The following is a 12,483-nucleotide window of genomic DNA, read 5'->3' on the forward strand; positions in this document are numbered from 1 at the left end:
CCTATGTATACAAGGGAAGGGTCTTTATGCCTTAAAGAGATAAGATTCTTTGTAAAATATGTTCGAACTGCTGAGATAAATAAAAGCCCAGGAGACATCATTTGGTAAAGACAGGTTACACGAATAGTAGATTAGTATATAGTGTACCAGAATATCTGAATATGCGTTGAAAGGGGGGGGGGGGGGGGGGGGGGTCAGGACATTTTTTTCTATTTTCCTTCTTTGATCTCTTTATTTTTTTCCTCCTTTCTTTTTGTTTTCACTTGAAAAAAAAATCATGGGAGGGGGGGGATGTCACCCCTGCCCCTCCCTTCAATGATCGATCCCTTAGACACTTATATTCAGCGAACATTAATACACAACAATCAAGAATAATATAACGTGTGAACACGGTACACACCCCCCCCTTACTTAAACTCTGAAAGGGTCTATAAAGCGCCACTCTTTCAGCTACATGGCTGAACATGCATGTCGTTGCAGAGGACATGTAAATGCGTTCGAGCGCTGGTTTACCAGACATCATATGATATTATGATCAAAACTTATCAATGCAATTTGCACTATGATAGGCCTACATAGTGGCAAAAATATCAAGCTGTGTGGATAATGAAAGCATTGTGCTGCTTCCAGCTGATTTCTTGTTAACGAGATGGGGGGGGGGGGGGGTTCTTGCTGTAATAATGTTCGATGATTGGGTATAGGGGCATTTATATGGGTGGTGAGGTCGGGGACAGGAGATATGAAACTCACTAGAACAAAATACTTTAGATCAAAATGTGCTGTAATACAATATGATCAAAGAGGGAGAAAAATTATTATAAAATATGAATTTGTTGAAAGAGTAAAAATGCCCCCACCCCACCAGCGTACCTAAGGGGGGGGGGGCAGACTGCCCCCCCCTTGACAAGTCACAACCCATGCAAGGGACCTATCCCTGTCCCCCTGACGAGAAGTTGAAGACCTTTTCTTTCTTTTTTTTCAATTTTTTTCTGGCACAAAATCCTTTGTGGTTGAAGACCTTTTTTGTGTGTCAATTTTTTTGCAGACGATTTTGCCCCCCCCCCTGTGGAAAATCCTAGTTATGCTACTGCCCACCCCCATTTCCAAGTGGGCCTATTTCTTTGCATCTGAAACAGTCTTACTGCCACTAACGGCCATTGACTTACAATGTCAATGCCCTAGGAAAATGAAACTAGCTCAGCTCCCAATTTTAAACTGATCAAAATAGATGTGGGCCTTTGTGCAGCATTATGCAGAGCTGCCAACCTGAACAAGAACATTTCAGTATTTTCAAGGCTGAAATCAGTATTTGGTGAGGAAATTAGTATTTTCACAGGAATACCATAGGACAACACATAAAATGAAACTTAAGAAATCAGTATTTTGCATGAAACCATCAGTATTCTCTATTTTCAGTACTAAATATGGAAAATCAGTACTACTTGGCAGCTCTGAAACGTCTTGTGTTGATTTGTATCATCTACATGAAGAAATAATCTTATTAAACTCTTATATCATTCTGTAGATTTCGTCAATCCTTCATATATATGATTCTACATTTTTTTTTAGATTAAACAAAGTTTAATAAAAGTTGAATGAAATTGAAATTAACAATATCAGCTTCTTTTTCTTAAAGGAGTTTGGCAGTCATTGTCATTTTAATTTCTTTCACTTAAATATTTGTAATGAAAACTTATTTTGAGGCAATTGCTGCTGTAACTAGGTAATTCTCTACAAAAAAATCTCAAGCAGCTGATTTTCTATGGTATGTAAAGAAACTTATTTGGGTGCCAAAAAAAAAGAAAATTAAATAATAATAACTTGACTGAAGGATCTTTATGTACCATTTCCATTCCAAATGCCTATTTCTCCAGCAGAACAAAAACATTTATGGAGACCAATAAAAAGTTGCTCAAACTGCTTCTAAACTTCAATTGTTCACGTCAAATCACAATTTTACCCTGTAGAATGAAAATATGGAAACCAATAAAAAAATTAAATACTTCTTATTGGTCTTTATTTTTGTTTTATTAACAAATCATGATTTTACAAAATTTGTAATTTGACATATACATACAGACAATACATATGTACGAACAATAATTTAAATAACAGAGACACCACTATTACTTTTAAGTGCTCTGTAAAATCAATTATTAGTGAAAACCCTACACAAATATTTTGTTGATGAAATAATGGAATCTGTAGAAGTAGGATGAAAGCATGTATTCCTCAAAATAAATTTATATCAATTTCATTTGGATTCATGAGTAAACTAATGCTTCTTATTTAAAAAAAAATCATCTGAAAATTGAGCAAAGAGCGAGCCCCTTCAAAGAATTATTGGGCAGTGTCATCTTCTATTAAAGATTTCAAAATTTCATCAACAAAAATACAGTCAAGTCACCTTGGAAAGGTAAAAGAATGTACTGCATAGATGAGAACAAAGAATTGATAAACTTAAAAAAATATATGTTTATTTCTTTGATTTATACAAAATTGGTGATACAGCTCCATCAACAAAACTGCCACCTGAGGGGCATTTCATGAAAGGACTTGTCGGATGTTTTATCCGACAAGTCCCATTTTATCTGACAGTTACCATAGGAACAGTGCCTCTCAACCAATCAAATCATGGAAAGATGTCAGATTTGACAACTTGTCGGATGAAAATATTGATGAAACGCTCCCTTGGGCTCTGTCTTACAAAGAGTTGCAATTGATCTGATCAATCACAGAACTACGGAAAGCCCGCAACATCAACATCTAAAATACAGTTTTGTTCAAAATATTTTCTAGATATAATGTACATTCATTCATCAATCGTTCCCTACAAAATTCAGTGTGCTTCTCTTTCTTTACAATGGACATTGTGCAAATTTCCTGTATAAAAAATTATGAGTTTGATGGATTTCAATGTGGTTGATGTAGATCAGATCAATCGTAACTCTTTCTAAGATGAGGCCAAGATTGGCAAAAAGTTTTGAAATTATTATCAATGAGAGACCATTGCTCTTACTAGGTGATATATTGAGGATCATTTACTCTTATGAACAAATGGGGTTATTCTAAATGGGAATTGAACAGAGAAGGTGACTAAAATCTGGGCCCCATCTTACAAAGAGTTAAGATTGATTTGATCAACGTCAAGTATATGGAGATCGATCAATGTCATAATTTTTTTTGACAATGTCCTTTGAGAACAAAAAGAAACATACCGAACTGTCAAGAAAACAGTGAATATATATCATTTCTAGAAAGCATTTTGAACAAACATGTATTTTAGATGTGACGCTGCTGGCTTTCCATATTTGTGGTTGATTGGATCAATTGTCACTCTTTGTAAGACGGGGCCCTGAAGTTTGAGTATGGATAGTACAAAAAAATATGACAACTTTGGTTTATTTGGGTACTTGTATACAAAACAAAATCTGGGGCATTGTTTATGAAACGATGATTAGCCCACAATAGAAGGCCTTCATGCATTATCACTAAGGTGGCAGGATCATCCACATATCAAGATCGTAGTCCGTACGCTCTTCACCATTTCAATTATTGAGATAAGAATGTTCGTAGCCAAAGTAGTAACGTGCATTTTCAAAACGAAAACATTTAAATAGGTTGCCAAAGTGGGTTAAACTTTGATGATATTGATAAGAAGAAACTTGGGCCATGTCACACAATAGTTATCGAGCAACCTACGTAGCAATGCCCAATCTAAATCAGTGTTATAATGAAGCGGGAAAGCTAGGATGGTAGAGTGGTAGCCTACTCCTGGCCCATTTCATAAAGCTGTTCATACATGTAAGTTAAGAGCAACTTTCTGAACGAGTCACTGGTGATCCTTTCATGTGGTAAATGATATGTTCATTTGTGATTACTTAGCGCGTAAGAAAGGTTCACCAGTCGCTCTTAAAGTTGCTCTTTACTTCCGACTGCTTTATGAAACGGCCCCCGGGTTTGATACCAAGTCAATGCACTAGTGCCCTTTGAATAGGCATTACATCTTCACTACCTGGTGTTTATGAATTGAAACAAGGCTGTATTATTTTCTTCGAACACTGAATGAATATAATTCAAATAAATGAAACTCATAAATTTTCAAATAAATGTTATTTTATAAAGATTATACAAATATTTCTATGACAAAAGACCATAAGCTTGACATGGATTCATCATATGAAAGGCTAAAGGTCTGTAGACATTTTTGAAATTTTAAACTTTTCTTTTTTTCTGATATAGAAAACCTGAAAATGTACTTTATAACAAATTTAATTTACAATATATCTCTGATTTTATAATACCCTTACTTATAATACTTATTACTCTATAAAGATATAAATCTTATGACTGGTCAAATTACCATCACATGACCAATCCCTGCAACAGTCAACAAGGTAATAATTAGCACAAATCCTATGGTTCTTGTTCTGAGCTCTTGTTTAATTTGAGCCATTGTTTAAGTCTGTGCTGAAAACTATCGAAAGCCATTTTTTTTCAAACAGAGGTTTACACTATACGTTTCTCATATCAGTATTATCACCATTCTCATACTTTCATACTTTATGTCCCAACAATTTCTCAATCAAAATTTCTTCCCATTTCACTGTTCAAAACATCACTAATCATATATTCATGATATTCATACTCTTAACTATATTTTCTGTACTTTGTTTTAATTGGACCCTTCGTTTCAGATGCAGCTTATACCAGAGCGAGCGTGTAATGACCGAAAGCATACCTTCTCCAAAGTACCAGGACCACGTCCTATGGAGAACGCACCTCTCCCTTATACATCATGACCCAGATCTAAACCATTATATCCCCCACCCACCTTTTACAACTTGGATGAAGAAAGTCAATTACAAGTAGATTCATCTCTATTAGTATACTCATTCTTTATGTCCCAACCCAACTTTTATAACCCTGTTGGATGAAGAAAGTCAATTACTAGTAGATTTATTATTATACTCTTATTTTATGTTCCACACCCAACTTTTGTATCTTATATGTGCATTACGTGCATTATAATTCAATATGTCTCATGATGTGAGCTTCCAGTGTCTCCTCATCCCTCCTATCGATGGGGTAGATGATTAGCCAGTTCATCGCTCTCTCTCAATCATACCAAAAATACATACGTTGCGGCCAGGATTTGGATCCCTGCGGTTGAACTTGCATCTCCTCCCTAAGAAACTATCATCTACGGTAGTTCCACTTTGCCTCTAAATCTCTGTGTCCTTGTAGTAGAGGTCATTGACAAATTGCCTGCAGATATCTTGCATATAATTCGCCCAGTTGACTGATGATACAGAGTATCCTACCTCAGACATGTTTGAAATCTGCTTCAGGCTAGGATCAAAGAGCCAGAACCACATAAAAAGCAGGGTGAGTATGCTCAAAGAATGAGTTCTTGGTGATGCAACAGGTCTTGTCATGGGCATTTGCTCCTTGTTGCCTGATGTTCTCTCAGCTTTCTTTTGGAAGCTGCAATGCCGATCACATACTTCACAGATCATAGATCTCGCAACCAGGCCTTTGTCTCTCAGCCACTCCCATATCTTGTCCTTGTTTGATGAATCAAATAAAGCAGATACCCAATCATTCCAACATTACATCAAGAAGCAATTTTTTCAACCCCCTCCCCCCAAGGTTTGAAAATTCCAAAAACTGACTGTCAAAGAATCCTACAATGGCTTGCTGAAGCCATCTTGTTGGTTTGTAATACTTATCAGAGAAAAACAGATTTACCTACTGCTTTTCACTATGGGCGCAAAATAATCATAATAAAATAAACCAATACTAAACTTTCTATCAAAATCAGGGAGCTCATCTTTATGTCTACGTCTTCAAATACCATGACTTCTTGTGATCTTTATCCAAGACACACTTTCTCAGCAATACATTTTTATTGAGCCCCGACCTAGTTCCATCATGAATCTTCAACTTTCTTATCATACTCATACTTTATGTCCCCAATCCCATTTTCACACTTTGCACATGTAACCTTCTTGGCTAGAGAAACCCTGAAATCAAGACAGTTGGCTGAAGTTCATCTTGAAATCTAAAATAACCATTGAGCCGGAACAATCTTTAAAAATTTGGGTCGACGTCAGAGAATGGTCATATTTTCGAGGGGGAAGTTTGTTGGGACATGAAGTATGTGACTGCCATATAAACCAACATTCTCAGAATGTTTTATACAGTATAAGTGCCAAAAAGCTGTTAAAAAAAATATTTAAACATTTGGCTACCTGTACTTGACAGAATTAGACCATATTACCTGGTATACAGTGGATTACCTCATGCTTTCTAGGTTCCGGTGCTTGCTGGATTGATCCAGTTTGGACTAAACAGAACAAAGAATTAACTTTGAATCCTTGTCCACAGGTCAATAATTGTTTTTGTCCATAGACATTAGACAAACCCAGGTTCCAAGAATCCAGTTTGTTTTGGTTGGACCCGGTTTTGAATAGACAGAACAAAGTCACATTCTCGTCCACAGACCAAACAAGGTTTCTAGAGTCTAGTTGTCATTGGATTGACCCAGTTTGAACTAGACAGAAGGAGGTGTCTGTTTTCTTTGAATTGCACCAACTGAACGCCTACTTCCTGAACAGCGCGTTTCCTTTCAGTTTCTTTTTCGTAGACATCTCCTGAGTCCCGCTGCCCTCATTCTTCCCTTTCTTGACAGCAGAGCCACTAAACCAGCTCGGAAGCTTCCGTTTTGAACTGGATTGATCCCCTTTCGACTGACCCAGAGGGGCATTCCCTTTAGCAGGTGGTGACGTTGGGGGCATGTCTGGTAATGTCTGGCTGCGCTTCAAGACTTCTTTCTGTGGTTTAGTCATGTAGGCTGGAATGCTATGCTGCTTGGTAACGGCGCTGGGTTTTGACGATGGGGTAGACGTTGCGGAGGGTGTTGAAGGAGAGGAGTTTGGAAAGCGTGACCTTTGGGAAGAACTTGGTGAATCGAACCGGCCAGGTCTGGTCGATGGAGACGCATTGGAACCCTTCATTTGAGAAACGAGAAATATTTTTTCCATGTTACTATAATAGCCAACATAAGTACATGAAACAGTGAGCATTTAACATTATAATGTAATTATTCTAACAAAACAGAACAGTCTGACCAATAACTGACATTTTGGAAATGTTTCACAATTACATCATCAAGTATAGGGCAGACTTCTCATTATTATGAAGGACAGATAAGCCAGTTTGTAAAAAAAACATTCTCAAATGGACAAATGGATGTCACTTTTTATATAAACCTAAAATTGAATACTGGATTAGTGATGATGATGTACTGAAATTATTATGATAAATATCCATTTATTCACCAAAGGAATTCCTTTTCAAAGAACAGGAAGCCAGAATTGTCAATATTTTTATTTTATGTTTACTGAGCTCTTTCCTCGTAAATGAGAAGGAAACTACTTTAGTTATCATTCTCATGGGGCGTTGCAATCAATTGCAATTCAATTTCACTTGATAGCTGGGGCCCCATCTTACAAAGAGTTACAATTGATCCAATCAATCTCAACTGGATAAGAATTGAAATGATTATCCATCCACACCATAATTTTTTCTACAGGAAATTTGCTCAATCTCCTTAGTTAGCAAAGGGAATCCCTTCCCATATTTCAAAAATATTTTGAACAAATATGCATCTAAGATGTTGACTTTGCTGGCCGTCCATAGTTGTGGTTGATTTTTTTTTTTTTTTTTTAGTAAACCAGTTCAATTCAATTTAGTTAGCAAAGGGAATCCCTTCCCATATTTCAAAAATATTTTGAACAAATATGCATCTAAGATGTTGACTTTGCTGGCCGTCCATAGTTGTGGTTGATTGGATCAATCGTAACTCTATGGAAATCCATCAGTGTCATAATTTTTTTCTACATAAAATTTGCAAAATAAACAAACACACCAAATTATCAAGAAAACAATAAATTTATGAATATACATCATATCTAGAAAACATTTTGAACTATCGTGCATTTTAGATGTTGACCTTGCTGGCGTTCCATAGTTGAAATTGATCAGATCACTCGCAACTCTTTGTAAGACAGGGCCCAGATCTGCTTCTCGCAATAAGCAGTAATAATCAATACGATCTAGTTACAACTGGTACATCAACTGTAAATTTGTATCAGAAATTTGCAAATATTTCCTTGCAACACCCATTCAGACAATGATGGTTCAACGAAGTGTTAAATGCGCTGATACATTGAATCTGACAAAATTGGCTTTAAATAGATAAAACAGTAACTTTACGCCAGAGTTTAATTCAACGTGAAGTTCAGAATATGGAACACTATCTATAGGGACAGGGCAGAAATCCTTACTTGTGATGATGATGGAGACGATGTGTCTGAGAGAGCGGAGACTTTGACAGGCATCCCATACTGCACTTTGAGGATAGCGATGACCAACTTGATCTCATGATACTCGTATTGCGGTAGTAATTCTTTGATAGGGCCTAAGGCACTGATGTCTGTGTTAAAAGGCAAACAATGAAAGGTCATCATTTTAATTCAGAAAAGGTGATATGCGTACTAATTAAATGACTGGCTTGAATCTAACACATGACCAGTCATTTATTTTCACGTACTGTAATCAGAAAAATTTGCTAATACATTTAATTTGCTCGGGTATGCCTCAGGCATATTAGAATTCGCTGGATTCACAATATGGTGCACCACCTATCAGTCGCAGGCCAAAATTCACAATGCCTCATGGGAAAAGGTTGACATCTGAACAGCGTGTGCTGCGCTAGTGCACGTGGATGGAATTATGCTGCCCTGGGATGGCGGATGCGGGTCTGCCACTTTACATAGAATTATGCCGTTTACCAGGGTCCAGGGGCCCATTGCATAAAACTTTTTACCTGAGAAAACTCAGGTTGTGTTTACCAAAATTTTTGCCATGTGTTAAAGTTAATGGCAGAAATCAGACTTACCTTAGTTTTCAGTTTTTACCACAGTTTTCTCAGGTAAAAAGTTTTATGCAACAGGCCCCAAGAGGTGGGAGAGAAATTCACTGCATATTTCTTTGCAAAATTTAGACCATTTTCGGTGGATTCTTCCTCCATTTTTGCCATATGGTTTTCATTTTTGAAGCATCACATTCACATTACAGAATATTAGCACTTTGCACTTCCTGCGCGCGATGTAGACCGCGAAGTTAGAAATTGGCTTGTCCGCTGCAACTAATGTGAATCCACCGAATTGTCCGAAAGGTATCTAGTGTATGTAATTCATAGCAATATTTAAGATGGTGTGTTCATATGTATATCATTTAATCATTTATCGCAACCATGACATTAGACAAATTCTGTTACAAAATACACTACATGAATATCAGAATGACAAAATGAAAATCCCTAGATAAATTGATAAATTCAAGGCTGCTCTAAACTAATCACTATTGTATCTGCACCCGACCATAGCATCATCAAACTCTCGTTCTGTTGCTGTGTACTCATGATGATGGGAAGGAAAGAGAAAAGATCAAGGGAGAAAATTAGTATGAAGGATCAAGAAGGAAAAAAAAAGGGAAAAAAAGAAGAGTGATCATAAATGGACCTACAATAATTAGTGTTTGCTGTATATTCCACAAACGATAACAAAATGACATTCTCACCTAAATTGCCAGATTACTATTTCTAAAATATTTTTCCAAATTCAATGAAAAAAAAAATAACTGAAAACAAATTCTCCAAATACAGATGATGAAAAATTCAATAAGCTGAAACAATTTTCACAGTGATTTTCTCTTTTAAAAAATAATGTGGGTCTAACATCTACACAAAATTTTAACTTCTGTGTAATTCCATTTTTACATTCTTCATATCAAAACAGAAACAGGATGAGCTGTGAAAATGTCTGTTTGCTTATATATACTGGTTTATGCAGAAACAACTAACCAAAATTATTAAAACCCAATTAAAAGTTATAAAAAATGAACCCCAAAACCAGATAAAATGACCATATACCTGAATTGATTGGAGGGTTCCTGATAACTTGTTCGATTTCTTTTTGTATTGCAGGTGTAATTCCAGCTGAAAGAAACAGAGAAAGAGAGCAGAGAAAATGTCAAAATGATTTTTTTTACAAGACCATACAATTTACTTGTATTATTTCATTTGGTATTTCAGAACATGGGGAGTACAGAGGTACATACATAAATATATATCAACATATCGATGGGAAGAACATTAATTACAGCAATGCATGTTGTACATGATAACAAATATATAAACCTGGATGAGAGTTGAGGATGCTGCCTAGGTATAAAAACGGTTGACTTTAATAATTACCATAACCCGCAGGTCTTCCCCCCCCCATTAAGACTTCTTTAATATGATACAGAGTGTCCAGCCCCCCAAAAAGGGAAACTGAGATTTTTATATTTTTAATTGATTCATGACATTTCATACACATCATAAGTTGGTTTTCCTGGTTTATTTTTATACTTATATGATATGAAGAGTTTTCATATCGATAAGAGAGAAGATGTTTAATTCCAAAGTCATAATCAAGTTGCTCGTGAAATCTGTTCACCTGAATGGCTGACAACAGATTTTACATTGAGATATCACTGACACAACACAATTAAAACTTTCTTGTCTAAATATTTTTGTCCACGAGATCAGCATATAGATTGTCAGATTTTAAGCCTTAGAAGACAGGCTGAGTTTGGCAGGTCCATATTTTCCATAAGTGCCAGCCTGCACATTCTTGGGATAAGTCTTCAAAGGGTTAACGTTTGGGACATACCTCTTGCAAAGTTGACTGGGTAGCCAGCTTCAATGGCATCTGCTAGATGACCTCCAATTGTAGAAACCTTTAGTCCTCTCATGACTGCTATGTCTTCCTGTAAGAATGGATAGATCAAAGAGGTACATCGTATGGAGAGAGAAATCGAGATCCATGTGCATAGCAAGAGAAAGAAAAAGACAAGAAAAGAGAGATATAGTGAAAGTGGAGAAAGAAAACACAAAGAAAAAGAAACGAAAAGAGAGGTAAAAGAAAACAAAGGGAAAGGGAAACCAGAGAGAAAGAGAAATAAAGAAGAGAGGATACAATTTGTTCTGTTTCTGAGAGCTTGAAAACTTTAGTTCCATGGAGCACAGGCTCCGTACTGATACACATACACACAGAAAATTGTTGAACTTATGATGAATTAATAACTTGTGAAATATAATACTCTTTGTTCCACTCTTTGTCCACATTATCTCCTTATCAGGAGCTTATAGATATATTGCCAAATAATATACACCATAAAAACTATCAAGACTTTAAAGTGTCCTTCCTTACCCTTCGAAAAGGGTAATGTTTCTTTCTTTAGCTCCTAGTAAGAATAATAACAATAATAATGGTGATGTCTTATTGAGCACACACACTGTCCAGAGATGCTCATGGCGCTAGCGCAGCAACAGGTCCTAACTTTGAGGAATAGAACCTAACTTTATTTTCTAGTGGGAAGAATGATTAGAAACCCAGTGATATATCACAGACTTACGAGTGTCATCCCTTTCTCATGGAAAAGGGTGTACGATTCTCTCTTAGTCTCTGATAACGTTCCAACTTTAGCTCCTCGTAGGAAAGTGCAGCCTCCTGATGATGATCCGTTACTCTGACTGCCCTCCTGGAAGAAACAATAGCAGGAGGGTGTTTTACAAATAGTTAAGAGTGATTAGAGTCATCATTGGACACCAATGCACACAAGTTATTTAACACATAAGCTGATTGATGACGCGTTAGATACCGCATGTAATTAAAATTTAAGTCACACTTAAAATCTTCTAGAAACACCCTCATGTCAATCAATTCAGGAACATCACAGGACCCTGTTGCATAAACACTCTTTTGGTAACAACAACAACAGCAATAATAATAATAATAATGATAATAACAATAACAATAATGATGATAATAATAATACTAATAATACTACTACTAATAATAATAGTCAGTTATATAGTGCATAACAAATAACATGTCTCAGGCATGAGACAGAGAAATTTGAAAAAAAAAGAGGAACTTCACGTCCCCCTGGGGGAGCATTGGGAAAATTTTTGGAATTTCAGGTATGCAAAACCCATTTTGATGCATTCTACAATCAAATTTTACTGTTTTGAAGAGGTTATTTTGTAGATAAATATAGTTCTATTTGTACATCAAATTGAAAGGAAAACATTGGGTCAATCTCTTATACCAGAGATGCCAAGTTCAAAGACCAGCTATGCGTGAGATTTTCTGTGAATCTGAGTGAGATCACAGACATTGTGTACAATGTATATGGGGATAGGCTGTGATAGTTGCATGAGACAGAGATTTGAGGGGATGAACAAGAGTCCAAAATGCTTGAGTCTCACGCATAATGCGTGAGACTTGGTAGCTCTGTTATACCTACTCTAATTTCATCCACAATTTCTTCTCAACAGTCTTCATTTTGTAGTTGAAGAAATTACAC

At 36.2% G+C, this 12,483-nt stretch overlaps 1 protein-coding gene across 5 annotated transcripts in view; it reads right to left on the bottom strand.

Annotated features, from left to right (window-relative positions):
* Positions 1-4,499: 4,499 nt before the first annotated feature.
* LOC121431627 (Werner syndrome ATP-dependent helicase homolog) overlaps positions 4,500-12,483 on the bottom strand; it is a 50,171-nt gene continuing 42,187 nt past the window's right edge. For all 5 annotated transcript variants that reach the window (XM_041629222.1, XM_041629219.1, XM_041629221.1 and 2 more), the window contains 5 exons: positions 11,530-11,655; positions 10,785-10,881; positions 10,001-10,066; positions 8,352-8,500; positions 4,500-7,013 (listed from right to left, as the gene is read on the bottom strand). In XM_041629222.1, coding sequence (XP_041485156.1) covers positions 6,606-7,013; positions 8,352-8,500; positions 10,001-10,066; positions 10,785-10,881; positions 11,530-11,655 — 846 coding nt within the window. In that variant the 3' untranslated portion in view covers positions 4,500-6,605. The remainder of the gene's footprint in view (positions 7,014-8,351; positions 8,501-10,000; positions 10,067-10,784; positions 10,882-11,529; positions 11,656-12,483) is intronic.

This window comes from Lytechinus variegatus, chromosome 18 (genome assembly GCF_018143015.1).
Source record: "Lytechinus variegatus isolate NC3 chromosome 18, Lvar_3.0, whole genome shotgun sequence".
Taxonomy (NCBI): Eukaryota; Metazoa; Echinodermata; class Echinoidea; order Temnopleuroida; family Toxopneustidae; genus Lytechinus; species Lytechinus variegatus.